The following is a 23,013-nucleotide window of genomic DNA, read 5'->3' as shown; positions in this document are numbered from 1 at the left end:
TCTCTTGTCTGAGGCTTTTTCTTTCCTCTCCCCATTCTGCCTGTGTTAGAAACACTTGTTAGGCAGGAGCCTCTCTCAGTTCCATGTGATGGGATGGCTGAGGCAGAGATGGCTGTCGTCGTTAAGAGCATCTCTACAGAACTTAGGTCACCTAGGAGACACTCTAGGCATGTTGAGAGTGGCTTTCCAGACTAATGAAGGTGGAAGAGAAGCACCATCCCACTGACTAAGCCATAGAAGAAAGGAAAGGAAAAGACAGGCTGGCCACCAACATTAATTTTTTCTAACTTGGTGAAATGGGATTGGCCACCTCACATTCCTACTGCCATGCCTTCTCCACCATGATGGATTTTATCCCTTCAAACTGTAAACTTACCCCCTTAAATTACGTTGTATCAGGTATTTGTCCTTACAACCAGAAAAGTAGATAATACCCTGGCTTTCCAGACATTTAAATAGCATTATATACATAATGTGAATGAATGCCATTGGGGCAGAGGGGTGCTGCCTGTGGAGGTTTTTTTTTTTTTTTTTTTGAGACAGGGTTTCTCTGTGTAGTCCTGGCTGTCCTGGAACTCACTCTGTAGACCAGGCTGGCCTCAAACTCAGAAATCCACCTGCCTCTGCCTCCCAAGTGCTGGGATTAAAGGCGTGTGCCACCACTGCCCTGCACCTGTGGAGTTCTTAAGAGGAGCCATGGGAGCTTGAATTACAGGCCAGTGTGACTGGTCGGCACCAACTCAGGTCTGCTGAAAGCGCAGCAGATGCTCTTAACCACTGAGCCATCCCTCCCAGATGGGTAAGGAGGGATGAGCTTACCTAGTGTCTTGCCTTCTCTCTTTCTGGAATTTAGATTTATTTTAAATTACATGTGTATGTGCACAGGTGAGCACACTGGATCATCTGGAGCATGGATGCTTGGAACTGAACTTGGGCCCTCTGTAAGACCATGAACTGAGCTGTCTGTCTAGCCCATTTTCATTTTTTTAAATTATTACTATTTTAAATAATAGTCCTGCTTGTGTTTGAGCCCACTACATAGTTTACCACAGTCACACGATTAGGCAAGCTTTAGCTGATGGAGGTATAAACACTTTCTTAGATAATCTCTGACTAATAACAGGGTAGACTCTCTAATCTGTTGGTGAGCACTTGATGTAGTTCTTGAGATGTTCTAAGATGGCAGGTTTGAGACCTGTTTATTGCAGGAGAACAAGGCACGGGATTCTTCCTAACATAGAGGATGCCATCTTTACTGCTAAAACACAAGAACACTGCCCTGCTGTGCAGTGGAGGTTGGAGGCCTTGTTACAGGAGCATGCACACTGTGGGGAGGTTGCCTCTCCGACAGTCTGTTCATGCTCCAGGAATATTGTTTAAGACTTCTGACCTCCTGGATTTCCTCTGACAGTACATTTTTTTTGTTGTTTTTGTTTTTTTCTCTTGTACCTTTTATGAGATTTTCCTTTATTTCTCTCTCCCATGCAAATTACTTCATATTTTCTAGCCAGTCTTTTTCTTTTACTATTGGTAGAATTTGATCACACTTTAAAAAAAAAAAAAAAGTGTTTCCAGATTATAAAAGGTACCCATGGTCTTAAGTTTTAAAAATTGTTAAATTGTGTGCTCGCATGCATACATGCTATGGAACATGTGAAAGGCCTGTTCTCTCCTTTTCATGAGGACCCCAGGGATGGGACTCAAGTCATCTGCTTTGCTTTTTACCTGTTGAGCCATCTCTGTGAGCCCTACATTTAAATTTCAGACTAAGAGTTTACTGTATGGTGTGAAGTATACCTGTAATATTTTACTATTTCTCAAGTGATTTATTGACTTGAGAGCTCGTATCTATTTACTGATTTGAAGTTTTGTGTTGTGTTTCCATGTGTGTGTCGACTGTTGATTTTCCTGTCTTCTATTCACTTATATATCATTTTATGACTAATTCTCTTTAGAATGTTAGTGTTTTCTTCATAGGTTTTGCAAATCTTTTAATAAATTTACCATTAGGCATTTTGTCCTTCTGTGGGGTTGGCACAAGCAACCCTAATGTACTGTTTGCCTATATGAAGATTACTGGGTTTTTGTATGTTGATTAATAAGCCCTGTTGTGGCTTATAACAGTATTTTCCGGGCATCCTTCTTGAGCCAAGCTGCCTGACCCTATTTTTGTGATTCTATGACTAATACAAGTTCCTTGCTCAAAAGCCATGAGTTGGTGAGAAATAAGTTGGCTCAAGGTCAGAAACTTTGGAGGGTGGTAGAACAAAAGTATTCACCTCCCAAGACAGAGACCATCTTTGGGGGCTCAACTTTATAGGGAGGGGCAAGAGGGCAGGGTGGGAAGAGTGGGAAGAGGAGGTAGGGGGTGCCCTATGTTTTCTCTTTGCCAGAAGATCTTGAGAGAGCTACCGAGTTCCATCTCTTAGACCAGTCCCTATAGTTTTTAAATGTAAGAAGCCTTGGATTCTTTTTCACCATTAGTACCCAAGTACCTGCTAGAACATCTTTAAAGTGGAAAGAGAGTTGATCTGTGGTTGCTTGTCCCTGCCAGGCAGATGGGTATGAGAGTGCTGGGACATGTGGCAAAGAAAGTTGGTTCATCTCAAAAAGGAAGAGGCAGATTAGGGTCCTGTGACCCACTTTGTCCAGCTAGACCCACCTGCCAAAATAGGGCTACCAACAGGGGCGGGAGAATATTGAAAACAAGCCTGTAATCATAGCCAAATGATTACAGGCAAACCCTTTTCACTGCAAGTTAATCAGTATTTCACCTGTAATTAACAAGACCGGCAAATGGTTGGCCCTCAGTTTTACAAGTCTGAAGACCAGATAACACGGACTCTTTAAATCTAGAGAAAAGTTACTGGTTGGTGAATTTGAGATCGTTTTCTTAAAAAGTTAGCCTGCAGTTAGCCATTAACTGCAAAGTATCTTTTTGCTGGAGAACAGGGAGAAATAACAAAAGACAGTTTTAAGACACCCGGCAGCTTCATTGACAGCTGAGCCATGTGAGGTCAAAGCAGGTGAAGGTGAGGAGTTTTTATTTTCCTTGACTATAATTCTCCAGGCTTTCGTGACTTTTCTTATCTAGTCACGTCTGATTCCGGAATGTTTGTTAGTGCTGGAAACAGCATCCATGCCTTGTTCCTTAGTTCTATGGGAATGCCTCTCCTTAAAAAGATGGTGATCCTTATGGTCTATACCTGTTCTTATGGTCTAAACCTGTGCTATAATCGCATTGCAGCATAAACTATTATTATTTGGTTTTTGAAAAGTCAATTGGTACTGACTTTGTCAAATGCTGCTTGGCACTGACAGAAATTAGATTAGCACCCAAGAGATAAAAATCCATAATTGCTGTTTGCTGTACTCTAAAGAACTGAGAAGACAAGAGGATGGGGACCCTGGAGTAATACAGAAGGGACTTCAGGAAGCGAAAGGATGGAATTAAGACGCTCCATGCCTTAAAGCGTGAGCCCCAGGTCTCTCTCTCTCGTTGCTGGTGTCCATAAAGGGGCACAAAGGACACACAGCTCTGTTACTGTGGAGCCAGCAGTTGCTGCTGGAGTCGGGTGACTCTTCTGTGTCCCTACCGCCCAGAACAACATGGCACATTTTCCTTATTGCCTTCCATACTTCAAAGACCCTGCATTGCTGGAGACTAAAAGGGGCCTGGCAAGAGAGAAAGATGATTTGCAAAATCCTGGCTTTAAGGCACAGTAGAGAAGTATGGGTGGGAATCTGAGTAACATTAGTAGCACGCACGCGCACACACACACACACACACACACACACACACACACAAAATGGTCTAAGATTATCAGTGCACTGATAAGAAAACATCCATGGATCTGTGGATCCTGAAACCTTATGGTGTTTTAGCCTTTTGCTTTGAAAGAGGCTATCAACCGTGTACCTAGGGAGGTTTGAAATCTGCTGGCTGAAAACACATGATATCCCTATCTTGGCTTCCAGAAGCTGGAATTACAAGTGTGAGGCACCATGCCTGGCTAAAGGCCACTTTTTAATGCATGCCAGTCATTGTCTCAACTCTGTCACTTGACACTTGCCTGTATGATACCAAGACTGAAATGTTCTGTTCTTTGCTAGCTGAACTCCTGTCTGGAGGGCACTAGAGGAGAGAAGTACAGAGAAAGAAAGGGCTTCTGCTTGCTCCTTCCTTACGGCTTACACCTTCTGTGGGTTTCACCTTAGTAAGCGTATTTTGTGCAACAGTGCCAGTTGGTTGTAGTTGCCAGCTAGCTTTAGCACCACCAGAATCGGCCTAATGCTCACATCTGCAGTTGGGCACCTCTGTCAGAGGTCACAGCCTGTCTTTTCAAGACTCCTCCCTTGCACTCCTCTTTAGAAATCTCAGGTCTAGCTCTTGAAAGCCCCTCTCCTGAGGCACTGGTAAAGACTGAGCAGTGCCCTCCCTCAGAGGTTTCCTAGCTATCAAGGTTGTAATTAATCCAACCCCTTTCATTTGTTACCACAGTTGCCCACTGCTAGAGTTTTCAGTTTGCATCTTCAGTAGCATGAGCTGCCCGGATAAAAAGACTTGTAAAGAAGTCTTAAACGTCCACCAGTTTTACTGGTGCTGGAATACTGATGTTCTTATTCTTAAATAGATTTATGGAAAAATAAAGAAAATAGCTTAATTTTTTTAATATTTAATTTATGTGTATGAGTGTTTTGCCTGTGCGTGTGTGTGCACCTGGGGCCCTGGGTCATTAGAAGATGGAAATCAGATTCCCTGGAACTAGAGTTGTGGAAGACTGTGAATGTTGGGAATTGAACCCGTTAGAAACAAATGCTCTGAACCACTGAACCATCTCTCCACCTTTAGTTTAAGATTTTAGAATCAAGATTACTGGAGTCAGGGGACTGGTAGAATTCTAGCTCTTAATCTGTTTACTATTGCTGTAGCAGAATGACCCAAACTGGATACTTTATAAAGAAAACAGGTTTGTTCTAGTCCTGGGTACTGGAAGCTCTTAACCTCTGAACCCAGCCCCTGTCAAACATAAAGTATTTTTCAAAAAAGAAAATGTTTGACAGGTATGGAGGCTCACACACACACCTTTGATTCCAGCACTCAGGAGGAGGTAGACAGCTGATAAAAGCAGTCAGTTCAAAATCAGTACATTTCAAACTAACCATAGCTATATAGTGATACACACACACACACACACACACACACACACACACGGAAGAGAAGAAAAAGAATATGTGCACACACGTTTTCTCTTTACTGATGCATTTAGGGGTAAAACACTGCATCTGAAATGTGCTTAAGATATTCAGGAAGCCAGGAGGTGTTAACCACTCCTGGGATTGTTGAGATGTGGTTTATTCTCCTCTACGTACAAACTTGGGAAGTTTTCACAATAAAAAATGCTGTGTAGTGGCGCACACCTTTAATCCCAGCACTCAGGAGGCAGAGGCAAATGGAGATCTCTGAGTTCGAGGCCAGCCTGGTCCACAAAGAGAGTTCCAAGACAGCCAGGGCTGTTACCCAGAGAAACCCTATGTGATTGGGGGGGAAGGGGTATAGGGCGGAGGAGGAGATGTTGTTTTGCATGAATAAAATAATCTAGGGAGATACACTAACTGAAACGAGGTCTGAAAAACAATTTGGTCTCATTTGAGACTTGCCAGGTTTTATAAAGCCAATTCTAAAATGCAAAGAAAGCCAAAATGTAACGTTAGGGTGCAGGACTCCTGGGAAATGACTCAGCAGTCCAGCCAAGCTGCCCTCTCCCTAAACAAATGAACTGGAAACCACATCCAATAACCAAGCGTTGGCACAGGATACTAGAGCAATGACTCAGGTCTTCCTGAGGCTGTCTGCAGAGCTACCCCTCCGTCCCATCGATGCTAAAAACCAAAGATTTCAGTGTGTCTCCCGCTGGCACACTCGATAGATAGTATCAGGACAGTTTTCCCTTTAGGACCTTGGCAGCATTGGTTTTTCCAGAACTTACTGGGAGGGTGGAGACCTAGAGGCGCAGGCAAGCCCCGCCCTCAGACAATTTATTCTCTTCAAGGACAGACACTGCTAGGAGCCTGCAAGGGACCTCTGCGTCATGGACCCCCCACAGCTGCTCTTCTACGTGAATGGCCAGAAGGTGAGCGCCCGCGGGTAGGGCAGGCGGACTCCTGCAACAGTCTCTGGGGCCCCAGTCCCCGGCCCTATTCCCAGCCTGCGCCCCTCTTTCTTTGAAACCTCAGCATGGGGTCTTATTATGGGTCTTCAGCATAGGAATTTGCATTATAAAACTTGGCAAGTCCCAAAGGAGATCAAATTAATTTTCGGACCTTTTGCATCCAGACCAGCGCATGGAAAACTAAGAGTTTCAGAAATGTCTGAATCCCAGGACCTCTTCCTTCCCAACAGGGAACATCCATATCTTCCCTCCCTTAAAGCCCCGCTGATAACATCTTCCAGCACAATCAAATAAGTAGCCTCAATTCTCAACTTATCTGGGTGAGCAATGCCCAGCCTGGGCAGGGCCACATAGATGCACTAGTTCTAGCTACCCTGTGATTTTTCAGATGAAGTTGTAACTTTGTCAAGCCAAAGCAAGTTCCTGGCACAGCACAGAATCAGGGACCCCTGCTGAGTGTGACATTTTGCTTTATTTGTGTGTGTGTCTTGGCTCTGAAGACTCTTAAGGCTGCTCCAGGCAAAGCCTGTTGTTTGGGGACATCATTTAAAGCAGCTGTCTGAGTAGTGGCCCAGCTTATTCGGAGGGTTCTCAATGTAAACTGATAGCAGTCTCAGTGGGGAATGGAGACCTGCTGTCCGCAATGTCAGTACTGCTCTGATTCCCTGTGACTGGCTAGGGACAGCCAGAGTCCTTGTCCTAGCTGGCGCTGGCTGACCCTCAGGAAGCCAAGGAAGGTTTAGCGCCAACTAGACCCTTTGTGTATGAGGCCTCTTCTGAGGCTGAGTTGATTTACACAGCTGTAGTTTTGTAATGTGTTTTCTTCCTTGAAGAACGGGGTCTCCCAAATTATAGAAGCCCACATAAAAAAGTTTATTATGAGTCACTGCTTCATGGCCCTGAAGTGGGATAGATGACTCCTTAATGAGATCCATCAGGGCGCCGCAGGACCACCATGAAGGTGAACTTGGATAATGGGGTGAAATGGCTACCCTGCTCCTTAGGGTTTTCTTTTGCATAACAGAAAAAGCTGAAGAATGTTCTGTCCTTACTAAACAAACGGAATCCATTGCAGATGCGTCACTCACTGAGATAACCTCTTGGCAGACTCCAAGGCTACTAACAGGGGAACTTACTGCGGAAAGCATGACCATGGAAATTCACTGTGTGTTTTCATGAACATCCTAACAGACATTAGACTGTGTGAGGGCTTATGGGATACAGCAAACCACAGAAACGATGCGACCCCTGGTGGTGTGCAGTTGACACGGTGCTGGCAAAACAGCCAACAGGCATATAAATAAATGGAGAGAGTGTGGTGTCAGGAAGTGGCAGGTGCTGGCGTGAGAACATAGTGATGGTCAGGACCTGAAGGAGTGGATGGAGGGGATGCTTTGACCTTTCAGAGCAGGGGGCATTGGAGCAGTGTCTGGGATGAAGTAGGACCTAGCCAAGCATGCACGCATGTGTGTATACACACACACAAGCACATATACACATATGTATACAAATACACAAACACATGCATGTACACATATATGTATACAAATACACACACAAACACACATATGTATATGTGTATACAAATACACACACATATGGGGAAAGGAGAATATTTACATGTGCTGCGAATAGATTGTTAGGGCTGCAGGTGTGGTCAGGAGCCAGAATACTGCTTTCTAAATGATGCTAAGAGTCTAGAGGAAGATAGCAGCTATGCTGGATCTGAGGTCACCCTTCTCCTCTCATCCTCCCTCTCCTGCTTCCAAACAGGAGGGCTCTTGATGAGTAGCACACTTTATGCGAGTCCTTTCTCATCTGAAGCTCATCTTACCTCTTTCAGTTTCACCATTAGCATTGCTAAACCTCCGGGTGCCTCGGACTGGGTCCTGGGATCAAATATTCTGTGAACACACTAGAAATACTGGTTTAATTTATTTTTCATTTATTTATTTATTTATTTATTTTTTGTTTGTTTGTTTGTTTATTCATTCACTTTACATCCTGACCACAGAACCCCCATCCCAGTCCCTCACCCTGGGGTACCAACCCACCCTGACACCTCAAGTCACTCACTGCAGGCACATCCTCTCCCACTGAGGCCTGATAAGACAGCCTAGTTAGGGGAACAAGATCCACAGGCAGGGAACAGATTTAGGGACAGTCCCCACTCCAGTTAGGGGACCCGTGCGAAGACCAAGCTGCACATCTGCTACATATGTGCAGGGAGCCTAAGTCCAGACCTTGTATGCTCTTTGGTTGGTGGTTCAGTCTCTGAGAACCCCCAAGGGTCCAGGATAGTTGACTCTGTTGGTCTTCTTGTGGAGTCCTGATCCGCTCTGGGTTCCTCAGTCCTTCCCCCAACTCTTCTATAAGACTTCCCCTGCTCTGTCTAATGTTTGGCTGTGAATCTCTGCATCTGTTTCAGTCAGCTGCTGGGTGGATCCTCTCAGAGGATAGTCATGCTAGGCTCCGTCTGCAAGCATAGCAGAGTATCATTAATAATGTCAGAGGTTGGTTCTTGCTCATGGGATGGGTCTCAAGTTGAGCCATTCATTGGCCATTTTCTGCCTCTGCTCTATCTTTTGACTCCTCCCCCGCAAACAAACCAAAAAAAACTGTGTCAGCTTTCCCCTCCCTTTGTGTCCCTCTCAAGTTTAGTGAAGCATGTGTCCAACTCGGGTAAGCAAGCCTCATGCTACTTTCGACATGCATAGGTGCAGAGAGCAAAGAGCTGTTTGGAGAACCATGTGAAGCCACTAGAGAGAACAGCCCTGTGAAAAGTCAGACTTCTGTGACTCAGGTCTGCCTTTGCAAGGACTCCTGGAAGAACTTCACTGTGCTCTAGTGACCTGCACAGCAGGAGCCTGGCTTTTGCTTTTCTTTCTGCTTGAGAGGAACCCTGAATGCAAATGTAATGAAAGTTAAAAGTTAAAAGTTGCCAGTGCCCTGGACCACCCACTGTCTGACCTACCTGCCCTTGGGGGTTGGAGGTGAGTGGCTCAGAATCAAAGGCACAGAGTCCAGGAGCTGCAAGCTCCTTTAATACCCTCCACGCTCCATTGGTCCCAAGAAAGCATCTCTTCTAAACAGCAGTTCCCGATTGGCTGACATTGTCTGCATCAGCTATCCTTGGTCTCTCGGGCAGTCTTCACTTAGGACCTCCTGCAGGAGATGCCTTTTCCGTTATGTGGCCCCAGGCATTTATGCAGAGGTGACCTCACTGTTCCTTCTCCTATACTTTGAGTTTAAGTGACAGGAGTCAGCTAACAAGGAGTGAGCTGACAGTGGGTAAAAGGGACATTCATGAAAGACTCGTTGCCAAAGAGTTTTTAGATTCTTAAACTCAAGGACTCTGGTATTAATTCACTGAAGGCCCACTCTTTTTGGTACCTCTCCAAGAAATCCTAATTTCAGGGTGGAAGAGAGGATCGTTTTAATCATTGTCTGCCTGGTTCAGGAATTCTCCAAATGGCATGGTGTTGTTTTAACAAAATGTCAATTGTTCAATTTTGCCAAAGAAGACTAAGGAACTAGATGCTGGGATGAAAGCCTGCTAGCTCAGAGAGGCAGAGAATGCAACCAATTGACCTTCCTCCTTAGCAGGAAGTCCCAAAAGTCAGAAGCTTTCTTTCCCATACCACCTAAAAAACCCTCAAACTGAATGCCCCTCCCTCCACTTCCTGTGCACCCATCTGTCCCCCTGACTTCCTCTTACTCTCTATGGTTTCTTCTATGTTCACTTCCTGGCAACTGGTTGCTTTCTCTGCCTCTTGACCTCTGGTTGACTTTATTTACTCCTGTTTACAATACTCAAGCAGAAAGCTTGGGTGCTAAGAATGAGCCATATAACAACTAGAAATGAGCTTTTCAGTAAATAACTCAATTTTGGTCTTTGCAATGTGATCAAATATCCTGCAACATTTCCCCCTTTTGTTTAAATAAAAAGGAAGGATTTTAACTCTAGCACAGTAAAACTGTTTACAATAATGAAGCTATTTCTGCCAGGCTTTCCACAATGTCCATATTGGTTGTATTTGGCAGTTTTAGGATTAAATATTTTGAGTTCAAAGTCCTGTACAATGTTCATGTCAGTCTCATATGAACTCATCGATTTAAATGCCCTGAGCAGTTTCTAGTCCGAACCTGATCTTTGGGTGGTGTTTGTCATCTTAGTGGCAGTCCTGGCTAAGTAGAACACAGCAGTCAACTCAAAGGTGCCTGCTGTTTGTGCAGAACATATCTGCAGAAGAGGCATGGAGCAGTTTTCCCTAGTGGTTAGTGTTCCCACAGTCCAGGTAGATTAGTCATTGCAGGGCCCCATCGTCTTCCTGGAGATCTCAAAGGTTACTGTTAGGAGTGGTCATGGCTTATTGTAGAAAACGTAAACATTTTAAATGTCATATTCAGCAGATCTCTGAAAGGTTTGAGGACCACAATCTATTAAGTACATGTAAGTTACACAAACTTTGCTGCTCATTTGTTACCTGCTTCAGACCCAAACTGAAAACACATACAGGAAACTAGATGAAACTTACTTCTAGAATTGCTATTGTTATGACTACTAGTGTCATGACAGAAGGTTTGTATGTACATAATAACATTGTAGATTTTGAGATAATATTTATACTTTAAGAAAAATTTTAAAGAGTCAAATCAAAACCAAAAGTGTTGGAGACTAGGAGTCACCTCACAAACCACACAAACACCAATCTCAGTCAGACAAGGATAGTTTATTGAGCATATGCCCCAGGACTGATCCAACAGTCCAGACTTGGGAGCTGAACTATGACCCCAAGTTAAGATCCTATAGTGTGGGGTGTAGCTCGCTCTTGGGCATGGGTCCTGTTGGGCTGAGTTGTGGGTCCTGTGTGTCTGCCGCCCCGCTGCTCCAGGACTAGGTTCACTCCATGCGGTGCCAGGCTATAGGAAGCCACAGAGCTTCACTCTGGGGGCATGGGGAGATCCCAGTCTGAGGTTCCCAGGGGGCCAGAGCTCTTGGGTTGGGGATTCTCCCCCCCCCCCCGAAAGAAGACAGGTGGTGGGGATCAACTGGTCTCAGTTCCTTGGACTCCCAGATGTTGCTGAAAGGCTGCAGAAGAGTTGAGACCTGGGGCATATGGGCTGGACCGGCCCACAGCTGAAAGGGGAGAGGGGGAGAAGCTCCAGTGGTGCCCCATGGGATGGATGAGACTCTTGGTCAAGGCTTGGCTGGATCACAGCTGACTGGGCTAGCGTGCTTGAGTTGGAGGGCTCTGTGGCTGGAATGTAGAGAAGTCCTCTGCAGGAGATTAGGCAGCTGCTTATTGGTTGAAGACCTTCTCCACTGTCCCCCACAGCGGGCCTCAAAGACGAGAAGTCCATGATCTTAAAAGGTTTATTGTTATGACAGAAAGTGGATGAAGATGTGCCCCATTTTCTCAGGGCGGGCCTGAAGTTAAATACCTTTTGCAAGTAGGAGGAGGGTCTGGGAAGAAATGCTTAATTGGCTACACCCTCTGGCCTTTAGGTATCTCATGAATAAGGAGATGTCTTGAGGCTCTGCAGCTTCTAAGTCACGCCCTTTACCTGTGCTACATGACGGAAGGCCTCAAACCTTTCTTTGGGAGGGGCTGTGGATGGCTGACGATAAGTGAAAGGAACCAGGGCCCAGGAGCAAGGCTGAACATCTACCATCCCTTTTAGGGTCTCCGGGGTTCGAGGCCTGCACTTGACCGGGTACCCAGCTGCCTCTCACAGCCCACCACCCACACTATAGGGCTTTTGTGCCTGAGATCTACAAACATTTGTGCCAAGTTATTCCACCAATCATGATTTAGAGAGTGGAGTCTTCCTTAGGAACATATCTTTGTTTTACACTTATCCTGTTCCCATTGGTTGGGCTATTCAACTGTGTGTGTGTGGGGGGTGGGGCGGTTGTCTTGCCAAACATTCCTGCTTTCTCTTCCTAATCAGGATGTCAGTTACCCATGTACATGTCTCTTTCTGCCAAGTAGAATGTTAATTCCCAGGGAGGTCTTGGGACCTTAAATTTACTCGACCCCTACTCAAAATGGAAGTTTGATTCCAAATAGCTTCTTATATTGGTGTAGGTATCTCTTTTATATTGGCAAATAGCATAAAAGCTTATACACGGGTGCAGGAAGTGCTGCTGGGTGGTTGGTTTGGGTCCAAGCTTATTGTGGCTCACTATACAAAGCAGGTCCACTGACTTCTATTGTGATTGGTTTTCACATATACCAAAGGACAGAACATCCTGCTAATAGTAGTAACTATATATGAGAACATTTTCTTATACTATGAGTCAAGCACAAAATGGCAGGCTAGACAGGTAACAGTTACCTAGGCCTTAACAAAAAGATTATGAGATTAGTGGTGATGGGATAGTCCCTTATTTGTTTTTTTTTTTTTGTTTGTTTGTTTGTTTTGTTTTTTTGCTGGGGTCCAAGAGTAGCCCCACAAACCACACAAACACTAATCTCAGTCAGACAGGGATGGTTTATTGAATGCATGCTCTAAAACTGATTAGGACTGTAGCTCAGACAGGGCTGAGCCACGGCAATGAATATCTTTCTCTGTCACCATATAAAGGAAAAAAAAAAACCCACAAAACCCACAGTGAGCTCATACCCAGGTGCAGGTAGTGCTTCCCAGTGGTTAGCTCTGACTCAAGCCACTTTAGACGTAACAGTTCGTACTGGTCTTTAATTTGATGGGTCCTACATAAAGCTTTGTGGAATTTCTTAAGATTAGCAAACCTCAGGACGTACAGAACATAATGGCATGTGGTCAGCATGACCTTACTCTGAGTCAAATTATTTTCTGTGTCAATGACTGGCAGGCATGTTACAGCAACAATATGAAATAGCTGAATGGCATGGAACAAAATGGCTACATCAGTGCTAGGGGGCAGGCCTCAACAATGTTTGTTTTCCTTTGTCCCAATCCAGGTGGCTCTTCTGATATGAGATAGAGATTTTGGGTTTTCCTTTAACAAGCATGCATGGGTTTAGAGAAGGAGAGAGCCATGCTTGAACCCCAAAGTCAGCATTAATTTTTAATTGAATTGGGACCACATACAGATCATTTCCCACTGATGTCCGTAGCGAGCAGCAGAGCTGAGCTAGAGGTGGCCACTTGGCCAGTTTACTCTTTTTCTAGGGACACTTTCTCTTGATCTTCAGATATCTCACTTCTCCAGTGGTCTCCAGATTCCTTAGTTGGATGTTTTTATTCTCCTGGAAAGATAAAAACAAAACCCTGCCCCAACCCTAACTCTGGGGAGTTCCTTTTTTGGCATGTTATGTCTTCACTAGAGCAAAATAGTTTTTGGCAATAGTAAAAGTATTCCTTCAATTGAAATGAAAAAAAAATCTTTTGAAAATTTGAAACTAAGTATACCTTAATATGTATGGATAAATATACCTATATTCTCCTTTCTCTTTCTATATACATTCAAGGTTAAAGAGTATTTATTTTTAGATCACAAAGGACATTCACTTTGAATTTCAGCCTGCCTTTTGCAAGTGGCTTTTAAATTTAAATCATGGTAATTTTTACATGCCTGCCTCTCCTCCCAAGGGTTGCGATTAAAGGTATGAACCACTTCCTGGCTGTGAATTCCTTATAAAAGTTATTCTCATAGCATTGCCCTGGTTTAATTTGGCTCTCCATTACCCCTTAGTTTTTAGTATTAGGGGTAAATTTGCAAGTTGTTCAAATGCACAATCCATCACTCTTGCTTACTTATTCTGAATTTGTTCCGTGTCAAATTTTAATACTCTATCCTTAATTAAACACGATGCCAATTTGTCCACTATTTCATTATTTTCAGGCCATTTTGTTTGTTTTGCCTAGATGAATAAAATTTGATGTCTTTGCTAAGTTTTGTTAACTTTTGTCATTTCCATTCGTGCCTCCTATGACCAGATATCTTTGCCATTTATCTGCCAGCTAATGGCTTTCCATTTTGATAACCATATAGCTGCTATACCATTGCAAGTGCACCATGAACTGGAGAAGACAGAGATTTCCTGTTTGCTTTCCTAAGTTGTTTGTCTTATATTTAATAGTGCTATGCTGGTTTTGTGGTTCCTTCCTCAGTATTGGCCATTCCATCCCCGAGTCTATAGGCTGTCACTTTCCATTAGTTTTGGTTCCATCAGTGGTTGATAAATCATCAGTAAACCATGTGTTAGCCCAATGTTGTGACCATTCCCTCAGTCCCCACACTTCAATAGGTGACTCTTTTGGGGAGCAGGGGGTGAGCAGATTAGGCAACTGAGCTGTTTCCTCGGTGTGGGAAGGCACAGACCCCCTTTGCTACCACATCCTGTCAAGAAGGAATTCACATAGGCACCAGTTCCACTGTTGTACTTTTTCTTCCATGACTAAGCCTGTGAATAACTCTGCTTTCAAATGGACCCAATCCGTCATTGTATGGACTTATGACCATAGGGTGGTTGGCAATGACTGAGTATAAGGTTCTCCATGTCTCATAAAATATCCAGATTTGTTTCTCAAAGAGAGTATTTATTTTATGTATACAGAAAGTGCAATAGAAGCCAACAGGCAAATATTGGTGGAATCCTTTTGGCTCTATGAAGAGTCACCAGTTGCCAATTCACCAATAAACATAATATTCATAATTAGGATATCATCTGGCTCAATATTGGTCAGGGTTGCATTCATGGAGGTGAGGTTACCGGCACTTGCAAAAGCTGTTCTTTGTTCTTGCCCCCATTGGAAATTAGCTGCCTTTCTAGTAACACTGTAGAAGGACTTTGTAATTGTCTGTAAATATGGTATGTGATTTCTCTAGTGTACAAACATACCAATATGGAGCTGTACCAAAGTTTTTGTCCTTGAGTGGTGGGATTAAAGGTGTTCACCATCACCACCTTGTTCACTGTAACTCTAGAATTTAGAAAATAATTCATTTATTGGGATCTGCCTGTCTTTACTAGGATTAAAGGCCTGGGCTACCTACCATTGCCTTGCTCAAATATTTTATTTTAGCTCCAAATCACTCTAACTTTTAAAAACAAGTTTGAACTGTAGCAACCACTTAAATCTACTTCAAACATTTTAAATCTCTTAACTGTGTTTTTAATACCAAACAACAAAAATACCCTTTTGGTTTAAGAAGAAAACTCAAAATCATATGTCCAAGATGGTGTGGACCATGAGAAAATCTACAATCTTAATATTCTAACATGGAATTAAAACTTGTAGTTTAAGAAAACTCATTTTTTATTTTATACCAGTAAGGCAAGTATGCCTTTGGTAACTTAGCATTTGAAAATATTATTGTTTTTATTTTTCATGCCTAGTTGACTATTTTAAAGGTAGAGTGGTTGGTACCTTTGAAAGACCAACAGCTGTTATGCCCTGCTCAGGTACAACCTGAATGGTCTGTGGCTGTTTTTAGTATTAGCTTTTAATATTTTTCTCAGAAGCATTCCTTATTTTATGGTTTGTTTCTGAGACTGGAGAGATGTTAGTCTGTGTTTTCCATTGTCGCAACAAATGACATCCCCATAAATTCATAGCTATATTAGCCACATGTGGCTTTAATTTTCCTATTTGTCCTTCTGGCACTATACCCTCGACCTATCTTGCACTTTAACCTGAGATAAAGTTCCAATCCCTAGAAGCTAGATATTTACCTTCTGATAAGGCCAATCTGGATGCCATTATTTTAGTGAAATTATTGCTACATCTGCCTCTGTGTCTACTAAATCTTCAGTTTACATGCTATTTATTTATATTTTTAGCTTTGGTCTCTGATCATTTATAGCAGTTTGCCAAAATACTTGTTTTTCTGATCTCTCCTGAATATTTTGTCTTATCTACAGAGGCTGTTCTATTCATGATTAAATCTAGAGCAGTGTTGTTTTTAACAATAGACATTAAATATTTTAATTGCTCTGTGGATGATTTTCTCTGACACTGACAGACAAATCAAACTTGATATTCAGCTTGCTGGAAGGCTCTTAGGGCATTTCCTAGTGGCAAAGGGTTGCCTTGCCTATCCCTTGATCTACATTCATTAAGCTAATGCCAGCCTTTGCCAACCTTCTGTATACTCCAGAAGGCTGGGGCCTTCATTTTTAAAATTATTTCTAGAAAAAAAAAAACGCACCTGCCTACAATATCTTTTCAAATGACCTTGCTTACCACAATTAAGACATCAGACATTTTGATTTTTCTTAAAACTTTTAGAAATTACTTTTTCTATCAGTGTAGCATTATAAACATGAGATCCAATATCAGCTGTATCTGTAATCCATTCATCTATTGGTGCTGATCTTGCCTTTAAAGGCCTCACCACCCTTTTGTATTCTGAATGAGCATTTTCAAAAGCCAAAGATTTGATTAATATTTATCTGACTTCTTAAACTGATACTATTCCATTTACAGCTGAAGTCAATCTTTGTATAAAATCAGTGAAGGCTTCTTTGGGGACTTGTATAATTTTAGTAAATGACTCAGATTTCTTTTCTGATTCTTCAACCTTGTCCTAAGCATTTAAAGCTTCTAAATGACAAAGTGCCAATGTTATGATCATCAAATTCAAGCTGCCTTTGTAACTCAGTATATTGACTTCACCTAGAAACTGATCTTGGGAAACATTAATACCTCTAGCCCTATTTTGTTGTTCTTAGACCCTGGCTTCCTCTTTCCACTATGTGCACCATTGTAACTGAGGACCAGTTTCCAATATTGCTGTTGCCAAATCTTTCCAGTCTTGGGGGATAATTCTGTTCTGAGTTGACCCATGAATGTAAAATCTGCCTTTTTAGGCTGAGTGCAACCATATGAAACAATCTCCTCAAATCTAATATGTCTATAGGGCTCAATTTAACTTCTTCATAACCTTGGGTGTGCCTTTTGCATCCTGAAAGGTCTTGTATATTAACTAGATAGACTAAGGTTGGTTTTCTAACAATTTTGGGCTGCCCCACTTCAGTTTCATCATGCAGTGGCATGGTAGGGTCTTGTCTAAATTTCCCTGTCTGTTTCTGAGTTATTTATTTATTTATTTATTTATTTATTTATTTATTTAAGACAGGGTTTCTCTGTGTAGCCCTGGCTGTCCTGGAACTCACTCTGTAGACCAGGCTGGCCTTGAACTCAGCAATCAGCCTGCCTCTGCCTCGCAAGTGCTGGGATTAAAGGCGTGAGCCACCACTGCCCGGCTCTTATTTTCTTTTATAAGTCTTTCTAAGGCTTATCAATTCACTTATCATATTTGGCACAAAACACTACTATGGATATTAAGGACAAAATATGTATTATCAGACTGATAGTAATTATAATCAATGTTATGTCAATCTCAATTAAATCATTTATCTTTTTGTTTTTCTGCTTTTATTTTTGGTCATGCCATGTGTTGGAGTCCCAAGTGTTGTTTTAAACAAAATCTCAGTCATTTGATTTTGCCAATGAAGACTTCGTAGCCAGATGCTGAGGTGAAAGCCTGTTAGAGAGGCAGAGAATGTAACCAACTGACCTTCCTTGTCAGTGAAGTCCCAAAAGGTAGAACATCTTTCCCCAGGCTGGCTCAGAAAAACCCTCAATTGAATGTCCCTTTCTTCTACTTCCTATGTATCTCTCTCCATCCACCTGACTTCCTCTTGCTGTCTATTGCCAGAATCCTTGTCTGGTGAGTTCAAGTAATCCAGAATGGAGATGTGGAGTCAGCAAAAAGGAGGACTCTGAACACTGGGTGTTGTTCAAGCAAGTGGCCCTGAATAGCTCAAGCCATCTTTATTTATACAGAATTTTAGGACATTCAAACACATATGGTTTCAGATTTTCCCTAATCATTATCCAAGAATCTCAACAAATACTTATTAAAATTTATTTTAAGTTCCCCTTATTTTCCTGTGGTCAGAGATTAACCTTTCACTATATCTAAGCAGTATAATATTGTAATCCAAATGATTATGTCGTAGTGAAGCACACCTGGATATTGAGAGCCAAATGATTTAAGTAAATTATTGCAAGTAAATGAGGCACAACTAATTTCTGCATAGGCCAGCAGCAGATATGCAGTTTCAAAGTAAAAGACAATTAGAATGCAGACAGACTTTTTTTTTTTTTTTTTTTACATATATGAGTACACTGTAGTTGTCTTCAGGCAAGCCAGAAGAGGGTGTCAGATCTAATTGCAGATGGTTGTGAGCCACCATGTGGTTGCTGGGAATTGAACTCAGGACCTCTGGAAGAGCAGTCAGTGCTCTTAACCACTGAGCCATCTCTCCAGCCCCTCAGACAAACTTTTAACAGGAATATAACCTTTGTATTTTATCACCTTCTAATTCAGTGTGCTCACAATGCATTGCAAGTTGTCTTTATGCCACAATCTGCCTTAGATTTACAGAATGGTCCTGCCCTATACAACTTTCCTATAAAGAACAGAAACTAACAATTAACACTTTTCCATCAACTCATACTGTTTCTTTCTTTTAGATAGGCCCTTTACCTTAGGCAAAAATGAATCTATCCAATTTATATTTCTTTTAAGAGCATATCAAATTTTACTTACTAACATATCCCAAGGCTGAACTAACTTGTCCTGAGAATGAACTCTTTCCTGTTAATCTTTAGGCCCTGTTTTCTTAGGCACTATCTTCTCTAAGTAAGTTTTTAACTTTCTCTCTCTTCAAAGTATTGGCATGATTAGATCCTCAGAAGAAGTTGTTGACATACCCAAGCCCCTTCCTTTTCCCTCATATACTCCTATCAAGTTTGAGACCATCCAATAAGGGGTCTTCTTTAAAGGTCTTGATCATTCATGTCTTTACTTAACCTTTTAAATAAGCAGGAATCATGGCTCCATCTCCAAAGGATCGACACAGTCATTCTGGTTATTATTCCCACTAGTCCTGCCAAGTAGGAGAAAGACTCCAAGGGGCCTTGTCTCAAGGAGGTCATTCACAGAACATTCTTGTACCTTTCCCAGGAGAGACAACATGGCTCTTGCCAGTCTATGGCATTTTTCTATGTTCACTTCCTGTCAGCTGGTTGCTTGCTCTGCTTTTTGACCTCTGGTTGAATTTATTTAATCCTGTTTACAACTTTCAAGCAGAAAGTTCTTGGATTAAAAGTGTGTGCTAGGGATGAGCCACACCACAACTAGAAACAGTAAACAACACAATCTCAGGATTCACAGTGTGATCAAATATCCTGCAACAGCATGGCAGGTTCACAGGATGATCAGACTAACATTTTAGGGCCACCACTCCTACAGGCTAGGCTTACAGATGGCAGAGTGGAGACAGGGAGTCTTGTGAGACCTCTGGTGTAATTGTGACGGCTTCAGATGATGAAGGCTCATGCTTGCGGTGACAGTGTAGTAGAGGGCACTCAGAGAATCTTTTCAGACACTCAAGAAACAGAACTTGGTGACCCTGATTGCAGCGGATGGAAAGAAAGAAAAAGTTAGAAATAACCCAGGTTTCAAAACTTAGATGTCCTGGCCAAGAATAAGGCTGTGAGTGAATTGGGGGAAAAGAGAGACAAGGGTAAGCTTGGTGAATTAGCATCAAGTTTGTCTGAAGGCCAAACTTATCCTATGGAAGGTGTGTGTGTGTGTGTGTGTGTGTGTGTGTGTGTGTGTGTGTGTTGCATGTTCCTCTAGAGTTTGCTTTGTCCTGCAAGTGCCTGAGGAGTCAGCAATGGAATGTATGCCTTCTCTTCCTTCTTTCCCCAAAGGGCAAAGTACCACATATGAAGAAAGATCATCAGGATATATATAAATATTTTAAGCAAGCCTTGCTTCTTTCTGTTCCGTTCCATTCTGTTCTGTGAATGCCAAAGGAATCTCAAATGCATGGGTTGTGAGAATAGAAGAGGGGACCAGCTGGGGGACCACAGTGGGGGGGGGGAGAATAAATAGAAACAAAGCAAAAATGCCACAGATCCATTTCTTTATGTACTAACTTAAAGCATTACATCTAAATTTTATGCGTAAGAGTGTTTTGCTTATACGTGTATGTCTGTGCAGTACATGTGTGCTTAAAACAACAACTTTTTAAAATTTAATCAAAATAGAGAAAGCAGGATTTCATGACCGGACATCATATTTCAGTTTCTGAACCTGTCTGTCAGGCCAGTTGCTTAAGTGTGCCCGGCTGCACAGCCATGCATGGCTCGCTCAGCACATGCATTTGCTGCTTCACTTGCTGCTTTATTTGGGTGTTTGGGGACTTGGTTGGCTGTAGTCTCAACGTGTGTGTGGGTTCTTTAGAGTTACTTCCATCATCTCTCAGATGCTCTGCTCTGCCAGCAGATCTTCTCTCTGTTCCTGCTTCCCCCTCTCCACCCCACTGTTCTGTCCCAGTGTCTTTCCAGGAGAAGTGGACAGAGCTACTAGTGTGCCCATGAGTGGAAACGGCCATCACATTAGGAAGCGGTAATGATTCTGGATAAGGGACAGTCGGGGTCAGAGATTTATCCTTTCACTTGTATGTTGACGTTGGCATATCACAGGGGCATTTCTCTCAAATCAGCAGGGCCCTACTGGTGTGAACATAACACCACACCACCTCTCATTTCTGTGTGCATAACTATGTTTCTCTTGCACAGGTGGTAGAAAAAGATGTTGATCCTGAAATGATGCTTTTACCATACCTGAGGAAGAATCGTATCCTTTACTGTGTATTGTGAGGGTGTGGGTTTGTGTGTGTTAAGTCCATGAGCCTGTGAGAGTCTGTGTATGTGTGTATGGGTTTGTATGTGAACATATGAGCACATTTATATATCTGGAAGCCTGTAGCATGTTTGAGTATGCATTTGTATGTTCTTGTGTGTGAGTTTGGGAGGAATATGAGTGTGTGGATGAGTGTGAATCTTTGTGTGAGCTTGCGAGGGTGTGTGTGTTTGTGTGTGTGTGTGTATGTGTTTGAGATATAAGATGTTTGAGTTTGTATGTCTGTGAGTGTTGAATGTGAGTGTATCTGTGTTTTGTTGTGTTACTGTGGGAGAATGTGTGTGTTTGAGTGAGAGCGACTGCATAAATGTGTGTATTCATGTAAGTGTGAATGAGTGTGAATGCATGCCAGAATGTGTTAGGTATGCATATAAGCCTCTTTGTATGTATTTGAGTATGTATTAGTGAGCCTATGAGTGTGTGTGTGAAAGGGTTTACAAGTGTGTTTGTGTGTGAGTTTGTGGGAGTGAGAATATGTAAGAGTTTTTGAGTGTGTGGGGAGTGTGATCACATTTTCCAGACCAGGAATCTGGTAGGGAGCAGGCAGATGCCTACCACGCCTTCCCAAGTTTCCTGGCACAGTTCAAGTAGATCAGAACAGAGTGCTCCATGCTAATGAGGTCTCTAGATAGACACTGAGGGTTTAGCCACTGAGCTTCCCTTCCTGGACATTCTTTCCTGTAAAAGGCATTTAATTGCTCTACTCTACCCCGAGAAGGTGGTTTGGACCCATTTTCCACAATGAACAATCAATAAACAGTTTGGAATCAAGGATTGTCTCTCTCATCAAGAACTGCCATGGGGAGCACGGAGGAAGTCTACAGATCCTGCAGTCTAAGTCTCCTGCAGAAAGCCCTTCTGAGCTTGGGACTTGTCGAAACTGAGCTTTGTCCAAGTTCCCTATCTCCCCACCTCTCCCCATGCTTGTTGTCCTCAGCGCAGTCTAAGTCTCCTGCAGAAAGCCCTTCTGAGCTTGGGACTTGCCGAAACTGAGCTTTGTCCAAGTTCCCTATCTCCCCACCTCTCCCCATGCTTGTTGTCCTCAGCCCGTAGGCCCCCTCTGTTCCAATGACTCCCAGCGATTTCCACCAGCGACAGGACACCCAGGAATTTGGGAACCCAGCCTAGGCCTCAGCCTAGGCCATTTCTCACTCAAGCTGAGGCCCCTACCCAAGGATGTGTTCTCCCACCCCGTGAGTGGTGTATCAGCGCTTCCCACAAGGGCAGCACCCGATGGCAGCACAGGATAAATGCAGTCTAGAGTTCCACATTTTGTCTGCCTGGTGGAGTTCTCCATCCCCCCCCCCCCCCCCCCAGCAGCGAGGCAGAAGGCAGAACCACAGATGTGGGCCTATGAGTGTGTGTGCATGAGTGTGCCTAAATGAATAAATGTATGTGTGGGTGTGTGATTGAGTTTGCATCTGGGAAAGCATTTCAGTGAGAGTGTCCATGAATGTGTATATGTGAGTGTGCATCATGTGTGAGAGCCTATGAATCTGTGTCATGTGAGAATGATTGTGTGTGTGTGTGTGTGTGTGTGTGTGTGTGTGTGTGTGTGTGTGTGATGTGAGAGTGTGTGGGTATGTATGTGTGTGTTTGAGTGTATGTGGAAGTAGTGTTTCAGTGGATGAGTGCATGTGTTTGGATGAGCGTGTCAGGGCATTCTCTTAACCTTTGCTTTAGCACTAATTGGATTGTATAAAGTGGAGAAATGAGCAAGGGGAATTAAGTAGAAGGATGTTTAAAAGCATTCAGTAAGTGCCCTCTAGGATTAACAGACAGAATGCTTTATCTTCAATGACTGATGTTTATGCCACTGGAGAAAGAAAACACCAAAGTCATCTGAACGCAAATGAAAATGGAAAATTACATTTGAAAATATGACCCTATCTGTATTTCATAGTCCATTATGCATGAACTCCAGAGGCTGGCCTTTCCACTACATTATATGCAAAACATGAGAGTTGTTAGTATATCTTTCCACTGGGCATGGAGAAATTCCAAGCAAGAGCATAGAAGAAGCATCCATACTTTCAGACACATGAGTATGGCCCAGAAAGCCATTCAAGACCTTTAACCATAAGGACAACATATACTGACTTTCCGAATAGTCACAGTACC

The 23,013-nt window shown here is 42.9% G+C and overlaps 1 protein-coding gene across 1 annotated transcript in view; it reads left to right on the top strand.

The window, feature by feature from the left end:
* Window positions 1-5,873: 5,873 nt before the first annotated feature.
* The window catches only part of LOC117705708 (aldehyde oxidase 1), a 78,355-nt gene continuing 61,215 nt past the window's right edge, over window positions 5,874-23,013 (top strand). Inside the window, exons 1-2 of the mRNA XM_076932059.1 lie at window positions 5,874-6,134; window positions 20,769-20,826. Coding sequence (XP_076788174.1) covers window positions 6,093-6,134; window positions 20,769-20,826 — 100 coding nt within the window. The 5' untranslated portion in view covers window positions 5,874-6,092. The remainder of the gene's footprint in view (window positions 6,135-20,768; window positions 20,827-23,013) is intronic.

This window comes from Arvicanthis niloticus, chromosome 3 (genome assembly GCF_011762505.2).
Source record: "Arvicanthis niloticus isolate mArvNil1 chromosome 3, mArvNil1.pat.X, whole genome shotgun sequence".
Lineage (NCBI taxonomy): Eukaryota > Metazoa > Chordata > Mammalia > Rodentia > Muridae > Arvicanthis > Arvicanthis niloticus.
The sequence above is the reverse complement of the archived record's forward strand: the minus strand, read 5'-3'. Positions and strand labels throughout refer to the sequence as shown.